A 26,079-nucleotide genomic window follows, 5' to 3' on the forward strand; every position below is an offset into this window, starting at 1 on the left:
TTTCTCCATTTTCGGGTTTTTCTAAATTTAAAACCCTTTCTTTCCCTCATGGCGGCCGTGAAACCTCTGCGGAGGTGCCGCAGCAGTGCCGCAGCCACACTGTCCCCAGCCGCTACTGGTTTCAGCAATGGGCTGTTAGTCATATGCAACTTGATGGCACACAATTATTGTTGTTGTTGTTATCTGCCTTGAGTCTCAGCGATAAAGGCAGACTATAAATCAAATAAACAAACAAACATGCATTGGTAGGTGGAAATAGGATACTCTTTCACAAATGTGACTGTGACCGGGAACTAAAGCATATTAAAGAAGGCAATCTGTGTTAAGTGGTCTTTGGACACATTTAAAAATAAATTACTTTGTCTTGCTTGAGAAAGATGTCACTAAACCCCATGGGAATAGAGTTCTTCTATCTTGTTTTTTGGTCAGAGAAAATCACAACTGATGGGGTGCATCCTCCCATGTTGCCACCGCTGGCTATAAAACAGACGGTGGAGGCATTCTACATCCCACCGCCTGAGCATCGGTAGCACATATCTGGAATACAACGATGGCACTAAGCATGCTCATCTCTTCTGGAAATCACCATCTGGAAATCTGGCAGTTGTCACTTGAGTGGTGAGCCATCCCTGGACCAATATATACTGAATTTTCTTTCTAGGGGGCAGGACCTACTACAGTTTGGGTCCACTATTTAAACCAGTCTTGAAATCACATCCTCTCCCCTGTAAGCTTTCCCCCCTGATTGTGATCATTTACTGACTGTATCACTACTTTATGTTTGTCGCCCAAAACTGAAGCTTTCCTCAAATTAACCTATGCTCAGATAAACACAGATCACACCTGTGTAAAACATGTAACCTTTTACCAACCAGCACAATTATATGTTACACAGAGGTCTGTGATTATTTTGACCACTATGGATCATTCTATCCTATGTGACAAAAAGTATCTCAGTGTGTCTTTCTTTTACTGGATTATAAAATTATGCACTGGGGGCGGGGGTAGGGGGAGAGAGGGGCCACAGAGATACTCAAGGAGCAAAATTTGTTCCACAGTCCAAGCTTGGTATGGCATGGTATGTGATAAATATGCACAGCCCTACATAAATTATTATTTTATTAATGAGATAGCACTCTTAAACCCAATCATAAATAAAGTATATTTAAGATTTCACTATTAAACCTGTAACAACTTAAGGGGTAGATATGGCTCTCCAGTTTTGTTGTTGTTTGGGAGGGGTTGCAGAATGCAGAGGAAAATGGCTCTAGAACCGTTTCCTCTTAGGAAATTATCTCCTGTAGAATAGTGCAGGATATCCTCCTTTTAGTTACCACTTATTTAGTTACCAGTTTTATTTCTGTTAACAAAAAGCACCTGTGGTAAAAAAAACAATCCAAGAGCCTGAATAATTTTGGTGTTGGGGTAGGTAATGCCAGCCACATAACATATTAAGCCTAAAAATGAAAAACCCCATGATATGTTTGCAGTTAAGGGAGGCGTCATGATGGTCAGTAGGTCAGCACAGCCAAAGAGCTCTTACCATGGAAGGTTATGGATTGATTCTTGAGGCAGAAAAATAACCCCTTGTGCAAACAACATCCAGTATCACTAATACTATGTGGTTTTGTTTAAAGGTTAGGACAGTTTGTGTTAGTTTTCTAATATCTTGGGTTTAGAAGATGCTATATACTCAACATGAAAATAAAAATTATAGCTTTATAAAGGAGCAGAACTAGTGAGTTATTCAAAAGGAAAAAGGAGAGGGATATATGCACTCAAAGAAAACATTCTGCCCCTTTGGAAAGTCTGTTTTCAGACTAAGGGTGTTTTTGTATGGCCAGACACAATGACCAACTTTTCATGGTAGATTTTGCTTCTCTCTTTGCCGTGGAGCAAAAAACAAACAAAACAAAAACGATTAAATTTTTTTTTCATGGCCACGGATCATCCCCGTCAATCCCGAAGCAGTTTTGGTTTTTCATGGGAACAAAGCAGGCAGTATTCTACAACGATTTGGTCTGCCCTTTGCTGGAGCCCTCCCCTTCTGATAAACTCATTGTTTAGGCCCGCCCCCAACTCCACCCCAACTCCACCCAGCAGATTACCTTGTGCGGTTCACCTCTGTGGACACGGCCCCAGCACAGAAAAACAAGCACCAGTCCCTCTTGTTTCCTTATATAATTTTTCTATTTACCATGCTCTCCGTTTCCCCCCACCCCCATACTTGGCGACGCTCCCCCCCTTTCCCAGACTTTGACAGACGGTCATCGTTGTTCCCCCCGCCCCCAGTACAGCTCCGGCCGTCCATTGCCATGAATTTCCATCCAAGAGGGCTGGCAGCCTTGGTGGCGAGCCTTGGTGGCGAGCGCTCAGAAGACCAAACGGCTCAACTCCAGTTTCATGCAACTGAATGTATGGGGAATTTTGCCTTGGATTTGCTGCTCCCTGGATGCTCCCTGGATGCAAACTCTCCCTTCCCTTCCCTTTGCAGCATGCCGATCCGCAAACTTTCCCAAGATTTCCATAGTTCCTTTGTTCTATTCTTTTACCAGGTTGGGGATGCACAGGATGCATGGGGGGGGGGAGAGAGAGAGAGGAGGGAGACCCAGAGCAGACTGGCCGCCCCTCCTCAGAAGGGTGACGGGAGTTTTGCCTTGGATTTGCCACTCTCAGGATGCACATTTTCTCCATCCGAATTCTCAAAACTCAACAATAAGCCCCCAAAGCTGAGTTTTGAGAATTTGAATGGGGAAATGTACATCTAAAGAGTGCAAACCCAAGGCAAAACCTCCCATGCATAAATGGCCAAACACTCTCCCTTCCCTTCACAGCATGCCAATCCGTCCTGCTTTGGAGGGAGGCTGTCCCCTGGGTGCAATCCCCTAAATATACCCCCCCACTCAAGCAAAGTTGTGGCACTTGCTCTCCGAAGAACAAAGAGTGCAATCTGCAGTAGCTATGCACCACCCGGCAGTCCTATGAAGAGGAAACGCACACATCTCCGGCAGGAAGACTTCTGCAGAGGTGGAATGGCGGCCTGCGATACTTGCTGGAGCACAAAACTCCCCTTGTCCAATCACCGTTTGCGTGCCGGGGAGGGAGGAGAAAATTGCCTGCATGGGTGGGGAGAATACATCTGACCCCAGGGAGTTTTTCATGGAGATCTGCGCCAGAAACCGCGTAGCAAAAGGAAAGAACGGACCAAAACAGGTCTGACTTGACGCGGGGATGAAGCGTTTCCCCCCCACAAATTCAAAGCAGTCATGAAAAATCTAAAATTAGCAGCGTTGCAAAACAAAAGTGAAACCACTTCAAACCTCCATGAAAAAATGACCAATGATTTCTGCCACCACAAATAGTTTTGCTTGTGTCGTACCTTTTCTATGTGTAAATGTTTTTAGGTTGTTTGAGGGTTAAAATGCAAAGCACTTCTCTAACGGCCCCACTGCTTGTCTGTACAATAACCCTATGAACTTAGTAACTGTTTTTCCCATTTTAGGCCTTGTTTCCATCGTGCTCACCCTCCCCTCCCCCCCGACTTCAGGGCTTCAGTTTCATTATGCACGTCTTTTCCAACATTTAGAAGCCAGAAACAGCATCCAGAAAAGTTGGGGGAAATGCGGGGGGAGAGCGAAGTGACTTCTAAAGGTCAGAAAAGATATGCATAATGAAATCGAAGCCCAAAGTAGTTGGGGGGTGATCGCCACGGAAACAATCTGTGCATAAAAGGCCTTATAAATAGGTGAGGAAAGCAGAAGATAATTATTTAACTTCAGTGAATGCACAGATGAGCAGCACAATCGCTATCCTTTTTCTGACAGATGCTGTATGCCTTTAATATCTCTATAAGATACAGAAATTCTGTGAAGTATTTCTCAGGATTAAAATACATGGATGGGGGGAAGCTGCACCTGTTGGATTTTTGCCAATCACATTGCTAATAAAAGTACAGAGCCTCTTTCAGGAAGAAAGGGTGGTTAGGTCTACACTAACCTAGATCTGATTCAAACACTCCAATAGACTATACTTAACTGTATAACCTCTTTCTGCCTCCCTGCTTCCAGGAAGGCTGAAATCCTAAGCACACTTATGAGAATCCCAATGAATCCAATAGGACAACCAAGTAAATATGTAGAGGACTCAGCTGCATCTGTGAATTATTCTATTCACATACTATATCATGTTGCCAAAGAGCAAAGTTAAACAGTCCTTCTCCATGCTCTGATATCTTTTCAATATTAACATTACCGGTAATTTCAATATAATAATATTAATGTTATAGTATGCATACTCTGAACTGAACAGAGAATACCAGACTAATAATCATGTTAGCTAGTGTTTTGGAAGAGCCTTCTTAATTTGCTCAGTACTGGTTCCTTACCTAGATGAAGAAGAGTCCTGCTGCTGGTCCGATGCCTGGGGAGGTTCCTGAAATTTGTGTTGCGGTCTCCTGTTCTGCTGTCCTGTATAACCAGGACTCTGTCCTGAAGAACCAGAGTTCTGCCTGTCTCCATCATGGAGGGGAATTTCCTGTAGTTTGGACTGGTGTCTTTGATTCTGTTGGCCTGCAGAACCAGTGCAGGATGAATTAGGATCACGACAGAAGGGACGTTCCTGGATTTTGTGTTGTCTAACACTTGACTGTCCTGAACAGGCAAAATTCTGATTATCTTCATTTGGATAGGGAGCTTCCTGGATCTGCTGTTTTCTTAAATCAAAGTGCCCTGAGATAACACTTTGCACAATTTCTCCAGCTAAAAGAAAACAAAAAAACAGTAAATCAATTGTATTCAAATAGAAATGCCTGCTGGTTTGGGCTTGCAACTATAAATGGTTGCCTCCTCCTATGGCAGAAGGAAAGATGTCCTGATTTCCCACAACACTGATTTAGGTGAATCTTAGCCTGCATTACTGCTATGCCCAGCTGCATAAAATAATTCTAAATTCTGTATTAAAGAAAGGCAGCCAGGAAATGGAACTTGACACAATGTGGAGAATCAACCAATAACACAAAAGTGATTTGCACTGCCATCCTAAGCAGAGTTACATCTGTCTAAGTCCATTGAAGTCATCAATGGGCTAAAAAGGGTCTAACTCTACTTAGAATCGCACTGTTATACCCTTTAAGCTGCCCTCTGCACATTCAGCAGAAAAAGCAGGTGGAATATTGCTTGAAAGCTCATGAGACAACCATCTTCATAAGGCTCAACAGTCTGGGACTGATGGATTCTTGAGGTTAGTACTGTTCAAGTACTATACTTTTGAGAGCCAGCGTGGTGTAGTGGTTAAGAGCGGTGGTCTGGAATGGTGGAGTCTGATCTGGAGAACCAGGTTTGATTCCCCATTCCTCCACATGAGCGGTGGAGGCTAATCTGGTGAACTGGATTTGTTTCCCCGCTCCTACACACGAAGCCAGACGGGTGACCTTGGGCTAGTCACACTCTCTCAACTCCACCCACCTCACAGGGTGTCTGTTGAGGGGAAGGGAAGGTGATTGTAAGGCGGTTTGATTCTTCCTTAAGTGGCAGAGAAAGTCGGCATATAAAAACCAACTCTTCTTCTTCTTGCCATTATACCTCACAGGATTCTGAGGTGGTGATACATTGTTATTCTGGCCTATCTTATTGCCTTAAGTAATTAGCGTCTATGTTCCTTATAGATATATGAATTCTGGATCCTGTAGCTTAGCAGCCACCTTGAAATACTCAAAGGACCCATTCACATGTTACAAAATTTCATACAAATATATACAGGGCATTCTGTGTTTGGAACTTAATTTCCACATGTGGAAAGACTTGACTGAATTGAGATTATAGAACGTAGAGAGGGGACTTCTGTATTTCACTCTACACTTATTTTCCCAACCTGAAACAGTCTCAGGGAGCCACTATTTGCCCCACTAGGAGAAACATGTGTCCCCAGAGGTACAAGGGGCAGCTCTTTGCCCTTTGGGAAAATTATGCACCGAGGAAGGCTTAAGCACCCTCTCCCTGAATGCCATGGGCGGTATGCACCTGGGAAGCACAGAACTCTTAGAACACATCTGATCTAAAGTCCCCACAGATTCTGTAATATATATATTTGGTGCTTCATGATCAAACATGAATCTTTCTGTTCAAGAGTGCTGTAGATCACAAATCATGACTTTCAGTTGGTGCAGCCTGATTAAGTGGACAAACTGCTTAGAAGAGTGTGGCCTACTACATCTAGGCTTAATCCATTCTCGTCATGGCCGTTGATATCAAGCTGGGCTGGGATGGGTCCAGCAGCTAAAAATGCCTGTCTGCAGGAGGATATAGTCCCTACTGCCTTGAAAGAGATAATTATGATACCCCTGCTAAAGAAGGCATCACTGGACCTGATTGACCTAAATAACTACTGCCCTGAGGTCAACATTCCATGTTTGGGTAAAGTGCTTGAGTGGGTGGTGGCTATGCAGCTTCTGACAGGAAATGGATTGTCTAGACCTATATCAATATGGATTCAGGCCTGAGTTTGGGATGGAAATGGCCCTGGTCGCCCTAATTATCTTCACTGGAAGAATGACAGGGGGAGTGCATCCATGTTAATTTTCCTGGACCTCTGTTGTATTTGATACCATTGACCATGGTATCCTTCGGGGGAGGCTGGCAGAGTTGGGAGTGGGGGTGTGTGGTTTCCATCCTTTGGTGATTCCAGTCCTAGCTGACTGGCCAATTCCAGAAGTTGTTACTGGGGGACTGCTGCGTGGCCCGCATCATTTATGTTATGGGATCCTGCAGGGTTCCATCTTGGCTTCCTTGCTATTTAACATCTATATGAAACGACAGGGGGAGATCATTAGGGGGTTTCGAGTAAGGTTTCACCAATATGCAGATTACATGTAGCTCAGTTTCTCCTTAACAGCTGAGTCAGGTGGGTCTGTGGAAGTTCTTAATGGGTGCCTGCAGATGGTAATGGGTTGGATGAAAGGCAATAAACAGAAGCTCAATCCATACAAGATTGAGGTGCTATTAGACTATGACAAATGTGCTACAAGACTGAGGAGTCAGCCTTTCCTGGAGAAGGCTGCACTTCCCTTGAATGAGCAGGTTTGTAGTTTATGGATCCTGCTGGATCATGACCTACAGTTGGAGGCCCAGATCACCTCTGCATCACATTGTGCCTCTTATCTTCTTCACTATTCCTTGAAAAGCGTTATTTGGCCACAGTGATCCTTGCTCTGGTTACATCCAGGTTAGATTACTATAATGCACTTAACATGAGGCTGCCTTTGAAAACAGTCCAGAAATTTCATCCAAAATGCAGCAGCCAGGTTATTGACATGGGGCAGGATAGAGGAATTGTATCACCCCAGTGCTGCAATATCTGCACTGTCTATTGATTTCTTTCTGGGCAAATGGAAGTGATTTCAGTTGAAATTCTTTTTACATTTATTCTGCACAGTAACACAGAAACTTTATTATATAGGACCGTGTAGAATTTCGTTCATGGTCACAATAATTTTATAAAATAGATCATAAATGTTCCATTTTTCCAGACAGAACTAAAGTTTAAGAGTGATTTATCCAGGGATACCCCGCTAAGATCAAACAGAACAGTTTTAAATTTAGATCATCAGTATATTGTTGAGGCTCCTGTACAACAGATTATAAAGGCCTACCACTGATAGGATAATCAACAGCTAAAATGAGACCAGACTGCAGCAGACTTACAAGTTTTAATTATGTCACTGTGGAATTCTTCTAAAGCACAGAATACAATTTAAAGCACAGAATGGGGTTGGGTGGGGCAATAAACCCCTTTCCCACATGTATTTCCCTACAGAAATAACTTCTTCCATGGCTAGGGTTGCCAGGTCCCTCTTCACAACCGGCGGAAGGTTTTTGGGGCGGAGCCTGAGGAGGGCGGGGTTTGCGGAGGGGAGGGACTTCAATGCCATTGAGTCCAATTGCCAAAGGCAGACATTTTTCTCCAGGGGAACTGATCTCTATCGGCTGGAGATCGGTTGTAATAGCAGGAGATCTCCTGCTACTACCTGGAGGTTGGCAACCCTAGCCATGGAATTTTTCTGTTCGTAGGATCTAAGACCCTGTGGTGAAGTAGGCTGGTGGGGTCAACATTACTTGAAGGAATTTTCTGCATTCCCACTTGCTCACTCAGGATGCACTTTAAATCCTCCCCACCCTTATCTTTATAGGAATTTGGTGTGACCTGCATTGTGCTACAAGGGTCCATTGGCCCGGAGTTGCCAACCTTCAAGTGGGGTCTGGAGAGCTCCCAGAATCTATTTCCCTTAGAGTTGCCAGGTCTTTCCTTGCCACCAGCTGGAGCTTTTTTTGGGGGGGGGGGAAATTTGCACACACACCATATGGTTGCCAACCTCCAGGTGGTGGCTGGAGATCTCCCACTATTACAACTGATCTCCAGGTGATAGAGATGAGTTCACCAGGAGAAAATGGCTGCTTTGGCAATTAGACGCTATGACATTGAAGTCCCTCCCCTCTCCAAACCCTGCCCTCCTCAGGCTCCGTCCCAAAAATCTCCAGGTATTTCCCAACCTGGAGCTGGCAACCCTAGCACACAGCGTGCATGCACAAAAGCGTCCCTTCCAGGTTTACCCTGGAAGCGACCAGGATGCTCTAGCATGTCCCTCAAAAACCCTATAGAAACCACAGTTTTTGGAGTAGGGTTGCCAGGTCCCTACCCACTCTCCTCCGGCAGGAGGTTTTTGGGGCAGAGCTGAGTTTGAGTGGTAAAAGGCCCATTGTGATGCGTTTACACCCGGAAGTGCTGCACTGCAACGGGCCTTTTACCACTCAAACTGGGGGGTTGAGTGGTAAAAGGCCCGTTGTGATGTGGTGCTTCTGGGTGTAAACCAGAAGTTAAGTGCCACGGTGTGCAGGTGCATGTGCACGCTTGCCCACCAACCCTCAGCTGGTCGGAGGGCAGCCGGGTGGATTGGCAGGGTTTTGCCCGCCACCACTGGGCACTTAGCAACCCTATTTTGGAGGGATGTGCTAAAGTGCCCCTGTCGCTTCCTGGTTTACCCTGGAAGTGAAGGGGATGCTCTAGCATATTCCTCCAAACACCTCTATTGATTCCATAGAGTTTTTAGGGACATGCTAGAGCATTCCCATAACTTACGGAGCAAACCCAGAAGGGACATTGCCGCGGGCTACTGTGCACGCAGGCAGTTCCCCCCTTTCAGCTGGCCTGCTTCCCCTGCCGATAAGGTTGCCAAGTCCCACTGGTGGTAGCTTTGTGGGGGCATGCGACCCGCGCGATGCACCACCGTCACTTCTGGATTTACCCAGAAGTGATACGGACTCTGCAGCAATCTCTGCTGAAACTATATGGAAGTGACACTGGTGCAGCAGACAGGCCCTGCTAACTGGCGGGCCGGTCACCTGGGCAACCCTGGTGAATAGGGCTGCTTCAGAGGATGGACCATGGCATTAGACCCTGCTGAGGTCTCTCCCTTTCCCAAACCCCACCCTCCCCAGGACCCACTCCCAAATCTCCAGGCATTTCCCAAGCTGGAGTTGGCAGTTTATTTTGCCCCATATTTTGTGAACAGTGAAACACAGGGCATTTGCAACGCCAACCTCTAGAGGGAGCCACAAATGCATCCCATTGGGAAAGTTTAATTATAAGTAACATGAGGCATAAGGAAAACCTTCCCACTTATGCCAAGTGGTTTGATCTTAAAGGTAAAGGTGCAAGCACCGGGTCATTCCTGACCCATGGGGTGATGTCACATCCCAACGTTTACTAGATATTACAAAGGCAAAAAAAGAAGCATCTGACTGGCTCCCAGATAGTGTGCCCTGTTGTTTTGTGTGTGCTTCTCATCAAATTGTGGAGGAAGAGGGTTGTAACTAGGGTTGCCAGGTCCCTCTTCGCCACCGGTGGGAGATTTTGGGGGCGGAGCCTGAGGAGGGTGGGGTTTGGGGAGGGGAGGGACTTCAATGCCATAGAGTTCAATTGCCAAAGCAGCCATTTTTCTCCAGGTGAACTGATCTCTATCAGCTGAAGATCAGTTGAATTAGCTGGAGATCTCCTGCTACTACCTGGCATTTGGCAACCCTAGTTGTAACAGATTTTGCCAAGGCGGTTCACAAAATTAAAATGACCTTGGAAAGAGAGCTTAGAAATTCAGCAAACAAGAAAAAACAAAAAGGAAGCAAACAGCTTTCGGAGTTATTCATAGCAAGGAAGATAAGCAGAAAAGGACCTGTACATTTTCTGGCTGTTTTGTTGCAATTGATTTTCTTTTCAGTGTCTTTCAGATAGGGTTGCCAACCTCCAGGTGGTGGCTGAAGATATCCCTGGAATTACAGCTGATCTCCAGCCGACCAAAATCAGTTCCCCTGGATGAAGCGGCTGCTTTGGAGGGTGGGCTATATGGCATTATATCCCTGATGAGCCCCCCTCCCTCCCCAAATTCTGCATTCCCCAAGCTCTACCCCAAATCTACAGAAATTTCCCATGTCAGAGCTAGCAACTCTATTTTCAGAAGATGAAAAACTAGTTTCTTTCAGAAATAAGCTGCACTGCAATTGCAACAAACAGTTTGGAATTTTCTATGTAATAGTTCTACAAGAGCTCAAAACTCAAGGACATGTAAAACAAGAGCTGACTTTTCCTGTTGTCTTTTCCTCCCTCCCTATTGATCTAAAGCTGACCTCCGTAGCCAACTTCTTTAGCATTCTCTCTCTACAGTTTTGCTATTACAAAAGCAATGTTGCTCATGTTGTAACTCGTGTTTACTGGCTGCTTGTTAACAGGGGGTTCAGCCAGAACTTTAAGCTGAAGGCCCACATTCTTAAATCTGAATCTTGAAGGGAAGCACCTTGCATCAGTGGCCTGAAAGAAATATTTGGGAACGATTAGCCAAGTTAACTCATTACAGCTGATGAGTCTTCTGCCCCTCTTACCACTTGTGGATGGAACTTGGAACTTGGGGGTTCATTACTCATTTCCTCAATCCATGGCCCCTGTGTGCAGGACCAGCTATGGTTGCCAATCTCCAGGTGGGGCCTGGAGTTCTTCTGAAATTACAGCTAGGGTTGCCAACCTCCAAACAAACAAACGCCTCTTTACTGTTACCATAGGTTAGGAAATTAGTACAAGAATATGCTACAAATAAATGCAAAAACAGTTTGTATTGGAAAGAACAAACAACAACAGCAAAGTGCTATATACCAGGGTGAATGATCACTTCACTGAAGTGCTATGTACATAAATTGCTGTCAGCATATACAACAATATAGGTTCATATTTTTTTGTCCTAAATACAGGTAGATATCCGATGGATGTTCGTCTTACTGAAGAACAAGGTGGAATGCTGGGATACGATCGTTTCGGAGTCTTCTTCAGTCCCACATATTTCACCATAAGTGTATGCATTCACTTCAATAAAAATTGACAAGTTCCTCATGTGGATACATGGTGTTGCCGCATTCAATTTTTATAAAAATCAGTAGTACAATAGTCTCAAGAGATTTAAAAGCAGATTAAATGCACAGCTTCTTACAATGGCTGTAACAAGTTCCTCGAGGGATACAAAGTATTTAATCTGCTTTTAAATCCATCAGACATCTACCTGTATTTAGGACACAAAATATGAACCTATATTGTTGTATATGCTGACAGCAATTTATGTACATAGCACTTCACTGAAGCGATCATTCACCCTTGTATATAGCACTTTTGTTGTTTGTTTGGTCTTTCCAATACAAACTGTTTTTGCATTTATTTGTAGCATATTCTTGTACTAATTTCCTAACCTCCAGGTGGTGGCTGGAGCTCTCCCAGGATTACAACTCTTCTCCAAGTGACAGAGATAAGTTCACTTATAGAAAATGGCCACTTTGGAAGGTAGACTGTATGGTATTATCCTCCATTGAAGTCCCGCCCCTCCCCAAACCCCACCTTCCTCCGGCTCCACCTCCAAAATCTCCAGGTATTTCCCACCCCTGAGCTGGCAACCCTAATTACAACTGATCTCTAGACTATGGGGGAAATGGCTGCTTTGGAGGGTAGACTCTGTGGCATTATACCCTGCTGAGGTCTCTCCCCTCCCCAAACACTGCTCTCTCCAGGCTCCACCCCAAACCTCCAAGAATTTCCCAACCTGGAGTTGGCAACCTCAAGCCAAGCTTTTGGATGAGTTCAGAACCCTCTGTGTATTCATGTACATGAAAAGTGTACCATGTGAACAACTCTAAGAGGAAAAACAGGTGTTGGCATCCTGCCTGAAAAGAGTAGGAAATGCCAGGGTCCTTGACAGACTTTCAGGAATATTATATCGTTGGACATCAGGTCTCTGTGAGCAATGAACACCCCCATCCACCCACCCAGTGTCTTGTTCGTTCAGAAGAAATATATGCTTCCTCTTCAAAGAACCTGTTTAGAGAAGAACACTGTCCACACTGGGCTACTCAAATGGTAGCTTGACACATTCTCAGATTATTGCAACACAGGGCGGTCAAGCTCCCAGTTGGGACAGGGAATTCACCCTGTCTCTTGCTCCCATTTCCCACCGCCACTCTGAGCAGTTGCTGGGAAATTTCTTTTAAATTCTATGGTTTTACCGTGCAGTTTCTCGCAATTCCTAGAGCTACCTATGTCACTTCCATTGTTTTACTGGAAGTGAAATGATATCACAGCCAGAACTGCTGTCCCCCCCATATCCCTTCCCACAGCTCTCCCCCTGGTTGCCAGGCGCAACCCTACTGTAACTGAATCTGCCTTTGAGCTGGTCAAACTAATCTTAGTCAACAATCAGTGTACATGATGAACAGTCTGGTTAGGGGTACCTAGTGAGTATATCTATATTAACCCCAAGACCACAAATTGGTGTGCTAGGGCTTAGCTGTCTGGATTCATGTAGAAGACCTAAACCAGTGGTTCTCAACCTGGGGGTCGGGACCCCCAAGGGGGTCGCGAAGTGTTTTCTGGGGGGTCACTGCCACTGTCCTGGGACAGCCCCCATCCCGGGCTGTCCAGGACTAACCCAGACGCCCTGTAACCCTGATCCGTCCGTGAGGGCAGGGAAGACCCCAAGCAGAGAGGTGAGGAACTGGCCAACCGACAGCCAGAAGGAGCCAGGCTGCAGAGACGTGGCGGCGTGCCGCCACACACCAGCTGTAGCCCCGCTGCCCAGCTGAGAGGCAGGCTGGCCAGTCCTGGGCGCGGTCGCACCTGTGCTGGGCGGATGATGCGGCAGGATGTGTGGGAGACCGAGGAAGCTCCCCTGGCTCGGCCAGTTCAGGTCTCGGAGGAGAAGAGAGCGGTCCCCCTTGAGGCCGCTACAGCCACGTTGTTTTTACTTTTAGCTGCGTGTCAGGCTGTTATCTCGGTTTCTCTGTTGCCTCTGTTCCTTGGCTGAACCATTCAGACTTCAAGGACAACTTCACATACCAAAGCCTGGGAACGCTACTCCTGGGAAAGTGTTCTCTGTTTATGCTTTGTGTGTTCTGTAATCACCCGCCTTTTTCAAGCCTTATATTGCCAACTAACGAGCAAGACCCTCATAGCTGTCATCTTATTCTATATGCACTGTAATACCTATTTGACCAGTAAAAGCCATCTGCTTGGATCCTGACTGTCTCTGTGGTGATTTCTGGTTCAATGGGTCAAGGGCTGACATTATGACAGCTATGAGGGTCTTGCTCGTTAGTTGGCAATATAAGGCTTGAAAAAGGCGGGTGATTACAGAACACACAAAGCATAAACAGAGAACACTTTCCCAGGAGTAGCGTTCCCAGGCTTTGGTATGTGAAGTTGTCCTTGAAGTCTGAATGGTTCAGCCAAGGAACAGAGGCAACAGAGAAACCGAGATAACAGCCTGACACTGCGCTCGGTTGGGGCGGGAGCTTCAGCCTGGAATCCAAGTGCGCATGTCTGTAGTGTGGCTTTGCCTTTCTGCCCTGAGTCATCAGTTCCGCTCTGGCAAGGCCAAGGGGGAGAGAGTCGAGGTGCATGCACAGTTCGGGATTTCCCCCTCGAGCGCGCAGGTTTGGTGAGGCGCAGAAGGAGCAGTGACTGGCGGAGGGGATTAAAAGACACGAAAAGTCCAAGCGGGATAAGCGGCCCTCGGCTCTTTCCTGGCCCTTCGCTCTTGTGAGGTGATTAAACGGAGCTCCGCTTTGAGGGATAACTGCAGTTCTGTGCACAAGCAGTGTCCCAGTCACAAGAGAGGGGGTTTTCTCGCGAGAGCTCCGGCCTGCTTGGAAGAGTTTTTGGGGAGAGAGGGGAGGACAAGGAACGCAGTGCATGCTCAGAGGCACTCTTTCCTCTGTGCCAGGAAAGGTTGCCGTACCACACCGTCACAGCCGCTGCACAACAGGTGGTAGTACCATTTGCTTGTTTGTTTTAAACTTTAAAATTTAAAGTAATTATATATATGGATACCCTGGACTGCCAAAAAAAACAAATGTGTTTTCTTTATCCTATTGAAAATGTCATTTATGCAAATTTATGCAAATGTGATGAGGGTCGCAGGTTACTTGGCAATTGTAAAAGGGGGTCGCGACTCGAAAAAGGTTGAGAACCACTGACCTAAACCAATGAGGCAGCCCATGTGACATCATAATCCTTTGCAAAGTTACTTCAATGTAAGCCCATTTAAACGAATGGGTTTACACTGGAGTTACTTTGCATAGGATTATACTGTTAGTTTGTTGCACTTCAGTGGTCCCTAGCCCACCCAAAGCTCAATAAACCTTTTATAAAGGTAAAGGTCCCCTGTGCAAGCACCGGGTCATTCCTGACCCATGAGGTGATGTCACATCACTGCGTTTTCTAGGCAGACTTTTGTTTATGGGGTGGTTTGCCAGTGCCTTCCCCAGTCATCTTCCCTTTACCCCCAGCAAGCTGGGTACTCATTTGACCGACCTCGGAAGGATGGAAGGCTGAGTCAACCTTGAGCCGGCTACCTGAAACCAACTTCCATCGGGATCAAACTCAGGTCGTGAGCAGAGCTTGGACTGCAGTACTGCAGCTTAACACTCTGCGCCACAGGGCTCCTACAATAAACCTTTTAGTCTTCAATAAACCTGTTAGTCTTTCAGATGCCACAAAATTGTTTTTTTCACAGGTAAGCCAGCCTTTTTGAACACTGTGGAGGGGGGAGAATAGACACATTTCCTGATGGCATGTGTTTGGTAATTGTTTCTTGTAATGTATGCCTCTAAATGTTTTGATGTTCTTAGGCCCTTTACACCCAAGTATCTAAATGTCAACAACATAGCAGATTACAGAGGTGTAATAATTTGACCCAGAATTACCCCACCCATCCTCCTAAATTTCCCTCAGGCTCACACCATTTATGACCTTCCGTTTGTTTTCACCTCAGACCTAAGGACATTTACTTAAAAGCAAATTCCTAGAATTCTAGCGAATGCTCACGGGATGAAAGCCTAAGTGAAACAGCCTCTGATACAAAACCATTGCAAAGACTGCAAGCAATACCGGGAACAGAAAGCAGCAGGCAGAATTGGCAGACATCTCTTTTCTGAGGCAAATTGCAACTAGCATATTGTGGAAGGCTTTCAGAGTCAGAGTTCATTGGTTCCCGTAGGTTATCCGGGCTGTGTGACCGTGGTCTTGGTATTTTCTTTCCTGACGTTTCGCCCGCAGCTGTGGCCGGCATCTTCAGAGGAGTAACACTGAAGGACGGTGTCGCTCAGTGTCAAGTGTGTAGGAAGAGTAATATAGAGTCAGAAAGGGGTTGGGTTTGGGCTGAGTCATTGTCCTGCAAAAAGTATCAAAGGTAATGTGCTAACCATTGTCCTGTAAGTATCAAGATAATGTGCTAATGAGGGTTGGTATGTTAATGTGGAACCATTGTATCCTGAAGTGATCTGTTAATGTGTGAAATCCAAAGCTAATCTGCATGGCTATTGTGGACTGTAGTCTGACTATATATTACTCTTCCTACACCCTTGACACTGAGAGACCCTGTCCTTCAGTGTTCCTCCTCTGAAGATGCCGGCCACAGCTGCTGGCGAAACGTCAGGAAAGAAAATACCAAGACCACGGTCACACAACCCGGATCACCTACTAGAACCAACGCAACTAGCATATTTCACCTTGGGTATCCAAACTGCTTCGCTGTAGAAAAGGCAGCCTTTTAATGTTATACAGCCTGCCAGCAGCTCTTTTGACAGGTGAATCCAAGCATCGTGTCAGCTTCCTGACTAACTGTCTCCCTCACAAAAGTATTCCCTTGTTGGCTCCAATAGGCTTAATTTCAAGGGTATTGTGGCTGTGGCCTCTAGATCAGGGGTGTCGAACTCAATTGTAAATGTCACTCGGTCAGGCTGAGCCATGCCTCTCCAGCCCAGATCGAGAGTGGGGGTGTGTGTGGCTCAGCTGGCTCGCAGGCCAGATATGAACTCTCAAGGGGCCGGATCCGGCCCCCAGGCCTTATGTTTGACGCCCCTGCTCTAGATTCTGTGGGGCACAGTCAGGGCACAGGTTGCAATGGGAAATTCACAGTCAGGTTTGATATATTACTTACCAGGACTATGTTTACGTAGTTAAAATGCAGAGTTAAAACAAATTTCTTCCAGTTTGAGGCATTAAAACTTCCAGTTTTAATTCCAGTCTACAACGATATGCCACATCAATGTTGATTATATTTATTACAGTTTAAATTATATATTCAAACTATGATTGTATAAAATAATAGATTAAACTCTGGGTTGAACACTTAAAAATAAAACTAGGAGAAACATATGTGGTTTGTGTACTGAACATCTGTCTGTTTGTACAGATTTTAGTTGATTCAGGGGGATATATTTCTGAAAACTCTTACATGTTTCAATACAATACAAACTACTAGGCAATGCAGCTCTATCTCTATAGAGCTTAAACTCTGAAGAGCTTAAACTGTAAATAGGAAGAAGGTCTCAGTGGAAGAAGGTCTATATAGACCTGTGCTTAACATCATCCTGTCATAAAATACAATATAAAATGGACCCTGTTGTTGACATGACTCTAGATTGCCATAAAATACAGCTGACTGTATGTGTGTAAAATGCCATCAAGTTGCAGCCGACTTATAGCAACCCCTGATTATTTCCAAGGCAAGAGACTAACAGAGGTGGTTTGCCAGTGCCTCCCTCTGCACAGCAATCCTGGTATTCCTTGGTGGTCTCCCATCCAAATACTAACCAGGGCTGACCCTATTTAGCTTCTGAGACCTGACAAGATCAGGCTAGCCTGGGCCAGGGCACAGCTGATTATAGGTTAGTGAAAATCAGCTGGTTGACAGAAATCCAGAATGTGAATATTTGGTTGGAGTTGCTGAGTCTGGAATTGCTGCAAGAGTACCTCAAACAAGCAGGAGATATTAATACCCATGCAACAAAGGGTTGGCTAACTTGGAAAACTAACACATATGATTTTCTGAAAGGCCATCCATTTTACCTTTTCTAACAATCAGTGGTTCTGGTCTCTCTTCCTTGTTTAATATTTTGTTGCACATTATAAAATCTTTACTTACAGTTCTTGCTCCTCCCCCCCTCACTTTTTGCTACATCTGCTGGAATTAGCATGAATTTTTGTACTTGGATATTGTAATAAGTAGCCTTAAAATGTACACCTACCTCTAGGGGCTGCTTATTACGATAGCCTTGTACAAAAAACTTGGTAAAATCTGGTAATTATTCAAAACCAGTTTTTCCTGGGAAACTGCCATTTTTGCTTACAGTGTGGAACCCAATGAGCACCTGATAAACTTTTGGTGAGGCACTGAATTTGACCTTAAGCCTGAACAAGAATAAAGATTCTAGCCACTGTACATCTAAATCAAGATTTGCAAATGCTTTCCACACATAATTCTCCTTCTCAGCTCTCTGCAGGTTGCCAAACCATTGCCCTCTGAAACAGGAGCCCAGGTAAATGTTTAGGGATATACAGATATGCCATTTTTTTGTATCTTTTCATTGTGAGCCTTTTCATTCCACCCATTATCAACTGTTCTTTCAATTGTTCAACTTTCTGCATGGTCTGAGAACCTTTCCTGAAGCCATTGATAAGAATGGATTTGACAGAAGCCCTGTTTAGCCAGAGTGACTTCCATAACACATACTAATTGAGCACAGCATCTTAAAAACCACAATTTCCTCTGGTACTATAGAATCTTGCCCTATGTGGAAATACCTCACTCCAATGGGTACAAGGCTTTGATATTCTATACCATCATTTCAATTGAGTCTAACCAGCAACAACTAACATAATAGATATAATTCATTTTTAGATATATGGTCAACCACCACTCCAAGGCTCAGGGCACGAACCAACATGGTCATATTCATTTTCACAATGATCCTATCAGGAAGTTCCTTATTACCCCTATTTACAAATGGTCAACTGTAGCTGAGATATACTGATATCCAAGTCCTCGAAGTAAAGTGATGCTTGAACAGGGATCCCATAAATGGACACCAGTAAACTATCCACTGCTTTTCTTTGAGTCCTCCAGAATACAACATCCCCAAAGCCAGTGACCCTATTTTCTTCCAATCTATAATTTTAAAATATTGCAAAGAATCCCCTTAGAATAAAATCCTCTCTGCCCCCACTCCTTGCTTTTCTATTGCCCAATGCTTTGAGCCAATGGCAAGGCTGGAACAAGCATCCATTAGAAAGAAAAATCTAGATATCTTCCATCCTATGTTCTTGTTTGGTACCTCTTTCCATTGTTGCAGTTGTATTCCTCAGTCTGTATTATTCCTTCCTTATGTCTGGCTGGCTCTGGGAGCAAGCTGTAAGTGGAAGGCTTATTTGTTCTTTTAGGAACTGTCTCTGACTCAGCACATTCTTGATGTCTTATTTTCACCTTGATAATGAGGCCTGGGTTGTGGCCAAAACCATTACGGAGCTGATTGGCACTGCAGAAGGAGAGATGGGGTCTATACCCTGCCTCTGTCACAAAGATGAGAAGGATGTGATGAGAAGGGTGACAATAAGCCCTCGGGGCCACATGGAGGCTGAACTGGCCTTTGGAAATATGGACAGAGCCTAGAAAGATAGAGGTACCCAGTTAAGACAAGAGGATCTTCATATAAAAGGAATCCCTTTCTTACAGAGACTATGGTAAATGTGGCCAGAATGGAAGAGAAGCACAGAACTTCTGCTCTCCACACACTCACATGGGCACAATTTTGCTATTTGACATTCTTTGTTCATTTGTCATTGCTCTTCAGGTACACTGCACAGCAGTGAAAACCATTTCTGCCCAATGCATCTTCCTGCATGCCTCTCCTCTCTAAGAAGCATGAAGTAAGCATTCTAGATCAGATACTTCCTGTGGCATGTGGAGATTTTTGGATTTTTTTTTTCTCTTTCAAATGCTTGAAACCCCTTGCTTCTAATCTCTGTAATCCAGCACATGACACAGGAAGCCTATCTGCCCACCCCTCCACACACCAGAAAATAATGTAAACTACCTAAATGATATCATGTTTCAGTACATAATGAACTTGAGTCTTCATTGTCATCAATAGCATTCATTAAAACTGTATCATCCTGTGAGGGAGGGAACAGGTAGGGCTGGAAAAACCCTGACACAATTACTGTATAAAGCCACACGTGCATCCACAAGAATCTCCCTTACGAGTTCTCCTGGAATGAATGTCACTTGGGCAGCAGATGTTACAAGCCAGGCATGACTGTGAACTGCAGAGTCATACTTTCCAACCAATCATAGGTCAAGTTAGAACATAATCCAAAGAGGCCACCTCTCCAAAACACTTGTCAAGTAAGGTATATCTAGGTCTAAATAGCAAAATAAGGAGAGAGTGACGAAAAATGGTTTATTTTTTCTCTGCTGTTCTCAAGCTTTTAAAGAATTTGTCATGTAATAAATATGGAGAAATGGCTACCATGCTGACTAACTTCAGGACAATAAATAGTATACATGAGTTTTTAAATTGGAGAATTCTTAAGTGGAAGGCAGGATCTGTTCAACAAAATTCACCTTAACATCTCCCAGCCAAAACAAGCACTACTATAAATGTATTGGGTGGTCAAGTTTGGCTGACTTTTCACTTTGAGGGAAAAAATGAAGTTGTCTACCTTCATCCGGGACCCTCCGTCTTTTCCCTACTTGTCATAGGGTGAAACCAAAGAGCCACTTCGAATTAAATAAGAACTGTCATATAATGTAATGTACTGACCAACCCTCTTGCTCTGCAGTCTGCCTCCCACATGAAAGATTCATACCTGCTATTACAACCATACCTTTGCAGGGTAGACATCCTGCATTACACAGAAATATATAGAGCAATTTTGTGTTATCAGAAAATAACCATTAGTTGTATATCATCTTTATAAATGTGGGCAGAAGTACCATGTATATAACAATTCATACTAGATACCTATACATATAATACAGTTAGGTGTTAGGACTATACCTTAGAAAAGTTCCATATGACTTCCTCATACCTGGAAATTTTCAGTGCTGGAATTTTCTTTGTGCTTAAAGGAGGAGTCTCTTGAAAGCCCCTAGTAGTAGAACTCTTTTTGGAAATGATGGAGTTGGGTAGAGGACACACCACGATCAGTTTTCCATTTATTCCCTCCCGCTTTCTTTTATAATGCTGTGTAAAGAACCAGGGCTGGTTCACCAGCTGAAAACTCAAGCAGATGCCTGGAATGCCACAAACTAATGAGAGAGTCAACATGCTGATTGGATTCCCAGCTGGCAGCAGCACACAGGGATGCCAGCAGCCTCCAGGTGGGACCTGGGGACCCCCCAGGATTACAGCTCATCTCCACACTACAGAGAACAGGTCCTCTTAAGAAAATGGATGCTTTGGAGGATGGACTCCATGGCATTGTACCCCACTGAGGTCCATGTCCTCCCCAGGCTCCATCCCCATATCTCCAGGAATTTCCCAACCTGGAGCTGGCAACCCTACCCCACCATCCCCCACTGGTGGGACATATAATAGGTAAGTAAGTAGATAGACATGAGTGAAAGTACCCAAGCAAAAATGACCAAAGAAGCGAACACACTTTTTAAAGCCCCGAGGGATAATATGTTGTTGTGAAAGAGACTTGAAAGGCAATGCTTTAATTGTATTTTATAAAAGGGGACAAGTAGTCCTGTCATTCGCTTCTTTTTAATATGGTTTTTTACTACAGGCAGTGAAACAAAGATAAGTGACATATTTTATGCCCCAGTTTTTTCACAGAGATTCAGATCATTGCACAACACCCAGCAAGATAATCTTTAAATAAAATACCATGTAAAACTTTATGCCCCAATAAACATTGAGAGATGGGCAGCTTCATTATTTCATCCCAGCAAGATGGCTACCACAGCACAGTTGCTTTTGAAAGCATTATTCAGGATATCAGAAAACACAGCAGAGGCTCCCAGACACAGTCCATACCTGACATTGAACCCTTTGGCACCAAGGAAGGCAGCAGGTGGAAACAGCAACATAGGCAAGAGAATAATGCCACATTCACATCAAGGACTACAAATGAGCAACCAAATATATCATCCAGTGTGCCTTCTCAGCCTGGAACAAAAAAGCCTGAGTATTCCATGCACACACTCTAGGAGTGTCATAGCCACTTACTGATCACAGACAACCACAGAAAGTACAAACCAGGGGCAGATATTACTGCTATTTGCAGAGTGTCAAAATTTAGAATCATAGAGTTGGAAGGGACCACCAGGGTCATCTAGTCCAACCTCGTGCACAATGCAGGAAACTCACAACTACCTCCCCCACATACCCCCAGTGCCCAGAAGATGGCCAAGATGCCCCCCATGAACTTCCCAAGTTCATAGAATCAGCATTGCTGGCAGATGGCCATCTAGCCTCTGCTTAAAGACCTCCAGGGAAGGAGGTAGTTTTAATATTAAGGGTCAAATGAGATGTTACGTTTTTTGTGAGTTCTGTCTGGGTTTCCCCAACCCAAACCTTGTTCCCTGCAGTCACACAGCAGCTGTGGGGAATGTCATGCTGATGATCAGAGGGAGCCCTTTTATACTTGGAACTGTGGCGTTGGGGGAGGAGGGGCTTCTGCCTCCCCACCCAAGCCATTTTGAGAAGCTGAAACAACCTCCTTGGGGAGTTATTTACATAACTTTGCAAGAGCCTGTGGAGAATCCAGTACATGGATCCAAATTTATGTAAATAACTCCCTGCTTGGGGGCAGGATCCAAATTTATGTAAATAACTCCCTGCTTGGGGGCGGGATCCAAATTTATGTAAATAACTCCCTTCTTGGGGGCGGGGAGAGTTTCAGCTTCTCAAAATGGTGTGGAGGGCAGGCAAATGCCCCTCCTCCCACCATGCCACAGATCCAAGCTGAAAAGGGCTCTCTGTGATCTTCAAAATTACATTCCCTGCAGCTGCAGTGTGATTGCATGGAACATGAGTGTAAGCACTTGTCCCGTAGTACTTCCTAAAGCTACCTCCACAGACAGGTAATCCAAGGAAAGTTGGGTTTATTGGGAAACATACAGGTATTCAGAGCTTGCAGAAGTAAAGGCAGGAATGGGGGGGGCAAGGATATACAGCAGAATATATGGAGGACTAATGGTCATACAGGTCATAGTAGATAGTATCGGTTGGCACGGCAACCCCGGCTACGGGGCCAGGCTCCCACGGGCCTCAAAGGCTGGAAAGGAATGCAACCGTTAGATAAACAATCCTTGAGAGAGGCATCTGTGAGGCATCTGCGAAGAGACATAACAGCGAGGCCTGACATCCTGCTCCCCTCAGGGCCCCCTCCCGTTTCGCAAGGGGGCTGGCTTGTGGGGGTAGGCGGTATGGAAGGCATGCACCAGGCGAGGGGCGGAGACATTGCTTGCGCGAACCCACTCATCTTGGGCGGGGGTAAAGTGTTTCCAACGAACAAGATACTGGAAGGAACCGTGATGGATACGCAAGTCCAGGATCTTTGCAACTTCGAAATGCTCCTCCCCGCCCCCACCATCACTGGCTGTTCCGGGAGAGGGTCGGGATGCCATTTTGGGGAGGGCACATGGCGTTTCAGGAGACTTACATTAAAAATGGGATGTATGCACCTCAGTGTTTTGGGAAGGGAGAGTTCTACGGTCACAGGGTTAATGATCCGAGAAATGGGGTAGGGGCCCACATATTTGGCACTGAGTTTTCCGCACGGACGGGTGGACCGGAGATTCTTGGTAGATAAGTAGACTAAATCTCCCACGTTAAAGTTCTGGCTGGGGGACCGGTGTTTGTCAGCCTGAGCTTTGTATTTACGTTTAGCATGCTCAAGGTTTTTCACCAGCCAGGGCCAGGTGGTCTGAATCGTATGCACCCAAGCCACCATGCCCTCGTCGCCCTCCTCCCCCGAAACATCAACATGGCCAACGGGACTGAAGTCCTGGCCATAGACAGCTTGAAATGGGCTAAAACCTGTGGATTGATGTACAGCGTTGTTATAGACATACTCAGCAAAAGGTAATAACTCAACCCAATCATCCTGGTGGTAACTGACGTAGCAACGAAGATAACATTCTAGTACAGCATTAATACGTTCAGTTTGCCCATCCGTTTGAGGATGGAAAGCACTAGACAGACCCTGTTCCACCCCCACCAGTTTAAGGAAAGCTTTCCAAAGCTTTGCCACATAGCTACTTCCGCAGTCGCTCACAATCTTGCGCGGAAAGGAATGCAGTCGGAAGACATGTGACACAAAGAGGTGGGCCAGTTTTGGGGCGGAAGGAATACCTGCGCATGGGACGAGGTGCACCTGTTTCGAGAACAGGTCAGTAATAACCCACAAAACGGTTTTCCCCTCGCTGAGAGGGAGATCAGTCATAAAATCCATAGCGATTACCTCCCAAGGCTTGGAGGGGATTTCTAACGGTTGCAATAGTCCCGTGGGTTTTCCTTGGGCCTGTTTAACGGTGGCCCATATCGGGCAACTGCGGATGAACGGGTCCACGTCGGTACGCATGCCCGCCCACCAAAACTGCCTGCGTAATAAGTAAAGCGTTTTCAAAAACCCAAAGTGCCCTGCGGTTTTGGCTCCATGGGCTAGTTGCAGGACTCCCTTTCGCAACCCCTTAGGTACATATAATTTGGAGTCCTTGTACCAATAACCACCCCATTCCAGTAGAGAAGTGGGAAGTGTCTGAGCTGAGAGTTCCGCTTGGCATTGGGAACGAAGAGAGTCTAGGAAAGAGGCAGGTAGATCCATTTCATCCTGTGAGGTGGGCGGGACATGGTCAGGTTGCTGAGCTGAAGGGGAGACCGGAGGCGAGGAGGGGGGTTGCACACCCGGCTTGACCTGGGGCTTGGGCGTCAGAGGAGCGGATGGAGCAGGAGAGGGAGTCAGACCTGAGTCTCGGGTAGAAGTCCCCCCCCTCAAGCGTTCATTCCGACTGGCTCAGAGCGGGATTGGAGTCGGGTTTGTGACCTGGTTTGGACCGTCAGAGTAGGGAGTACTCCCCTGTGCGCAGGGGAAAAGAGCGATTCAGTGGGGCGGTCTACTTTGGTAGGGTATTGGGGAAGCCGGGATAGGGCATCTGCCAGCACATTTTGTTTCCCCGGAACATGCTTGAGCACAAAACGGAATTGAGCAAAGAAGTCAGCCCAGCGTAGCTGCTTCGCGGATAGTTTACGGGTTCCAGTGAGAGCCTCCAGATTTTTGGATCTGTCCAAACTTCAAAGGGAACCTTGGAACCTTCAAGGAATTGCCTCCAAGTAGTGAGGGCATGGTAGATAGCGGCTTCCTCTTTTCCCCAAATGGGCCAGTTCAGCTGAGAGTGCGCAAACTTTTTGGAGAAATAAGCGCAGGGGTGCAATAAACCATCTTTACCCTGCTGTAAGAGAGCACCTCCCATAGCTACGTCGGAAGCATCCACTTGTACTATGAACATGTGTTCAGGATCAGGATGTTTTAGCACGGGTTCAGAGGTGAACAGTTGTTTAAGGGTTTCGAAAGCGGCTTGGCATTTGGGAGTCCATAGGATTTTTGCTGTGGGTAACGTGGCCAAAGTCCCTTTTCCCTTAGTCTTAAGTAGGTCAGTGACTGGGAGTGCTACTTGGGCGAAATTGGGAATGAACCCTCGATAAAAGTTGGCAAAGCCTAGGAATTGCTGCACTTGTTTGCGGGTTGAGGGCGGATCCCAATCGATTACTGACTGTATTTTGGCAGGGTCCATGGTGAGACCTTGGTGTGAAATAATGTAACCCAAGAACGCCAATCATTATTGGTGAAATTCGCATTTGGAAGCTTTAGCATAGAGCTGGTTGTCTCTGAGGCGTTGTAACACTTCCCTCACCAAAGCAACATGCTCGTCCATAGAGTTGGAATAGATAAGGATATCATCTAGATACACTACCACGCCTCGGTATAACAAGTCATGTAAGATTTCGTTAATAAACTGCATGAAGACCCCCGGGGCCCCCTGTAATCCAAATGGCATCACAAGAAATTCAAACATACCGAAACAGCTGAAAAAGGCTGTGAGGGGTTCGTCTCCATCACAAATTCTGACTCGATAATAAGCTTCGACTAAGTCCAGTTTGGTGAAAATGCGCCCCTCCTTTAGTTGCCCTAGGATGTCCGAAATTAAAGGAATGGGGTAGGCATTGGTTTGAGTAACTGCATTGAGTTTCTGAAAATCGATGCATAAGCGTAAATCACCCGTTTTCTTACCAACAAAGAAAGCGGGGGCTGAGTTAGGGGCGGAAGAGGGCCGTATAAACCCTCATGCGACATTCTTGTCTAAAAAGTCCTGCAACACGGTACATTCAGTAGCGCTCATGGGGTAAATTTTACTCTTGGGGAGCTTACTATCCCCCACCACCTCAATGGCGCAGTCAGTTCTGTGGTGGGGGAGTAGAGCATCACATTCCTTCGCATCGAAAACGTCTGCAAAGTCCCGATATTCAGCGGGTAGCGAAGAAGGAGGGGGGGGTGTCAGAGACTGTCAGAAGTTGCCGAGGCTGTCGGAAGGACAACAGCGACTTTGTGGCGGTATGGGGCGCAACCAGGATCAGAGAACGTTATAGTATCGGCTTTCCAGTCTATAGAAGGGTTGTGCCCCTTGAGCCAGTTTATTCCCAGGATGACTTCATA

General features: G+C 45.6%; 1 protein-coding gene across 1 annotated transcript in view; it reads right to left on the minus strand.

The window, feature by feature from the left end:
* LOC130479022 (aldehyde dehydrogenase family 3 member B1-like) overlaps positions 1-18,746 on the minus strand; it is a 48,768-nt gene extending 30,022 nt beyond the window's left edge. Inside the window, exons 1-2 of the mRNA XM_056851302.1 lie at positions 18,690-18,746; positions 4,385-4,757 (exon numbers count right to left, since the gene is read on the minus strand). Coding sequence (XP_056707280.1) covers positions 4,385-4,757; positions 18,690-18,699 — 383 coding nt within the window. The 5' untranslated portion in view covers positions 18,700-18,746. The remainder of the gene's footprint in view (positions 1-4,384; positions 4,758-18,689) is intronic.
* Positions 18,747-26,079: the final 7,333 nt, after the last annotated feature.

Source organism: Euleptes europaea, chromosome 6 (genome assembly GCF_029931775.1).
Source record: "Euleptes europaea isolate rEulEur1 chromosome 6, rEulEur1.hap1, whole genome shotgun sequence".
NCBI classification, from domain to species: Eukaryota; Metazoa; Chordata; class Lepidosauria; order Squamata; family Sphaerodactylidae; genus Euleptes; species Euleptes europaea.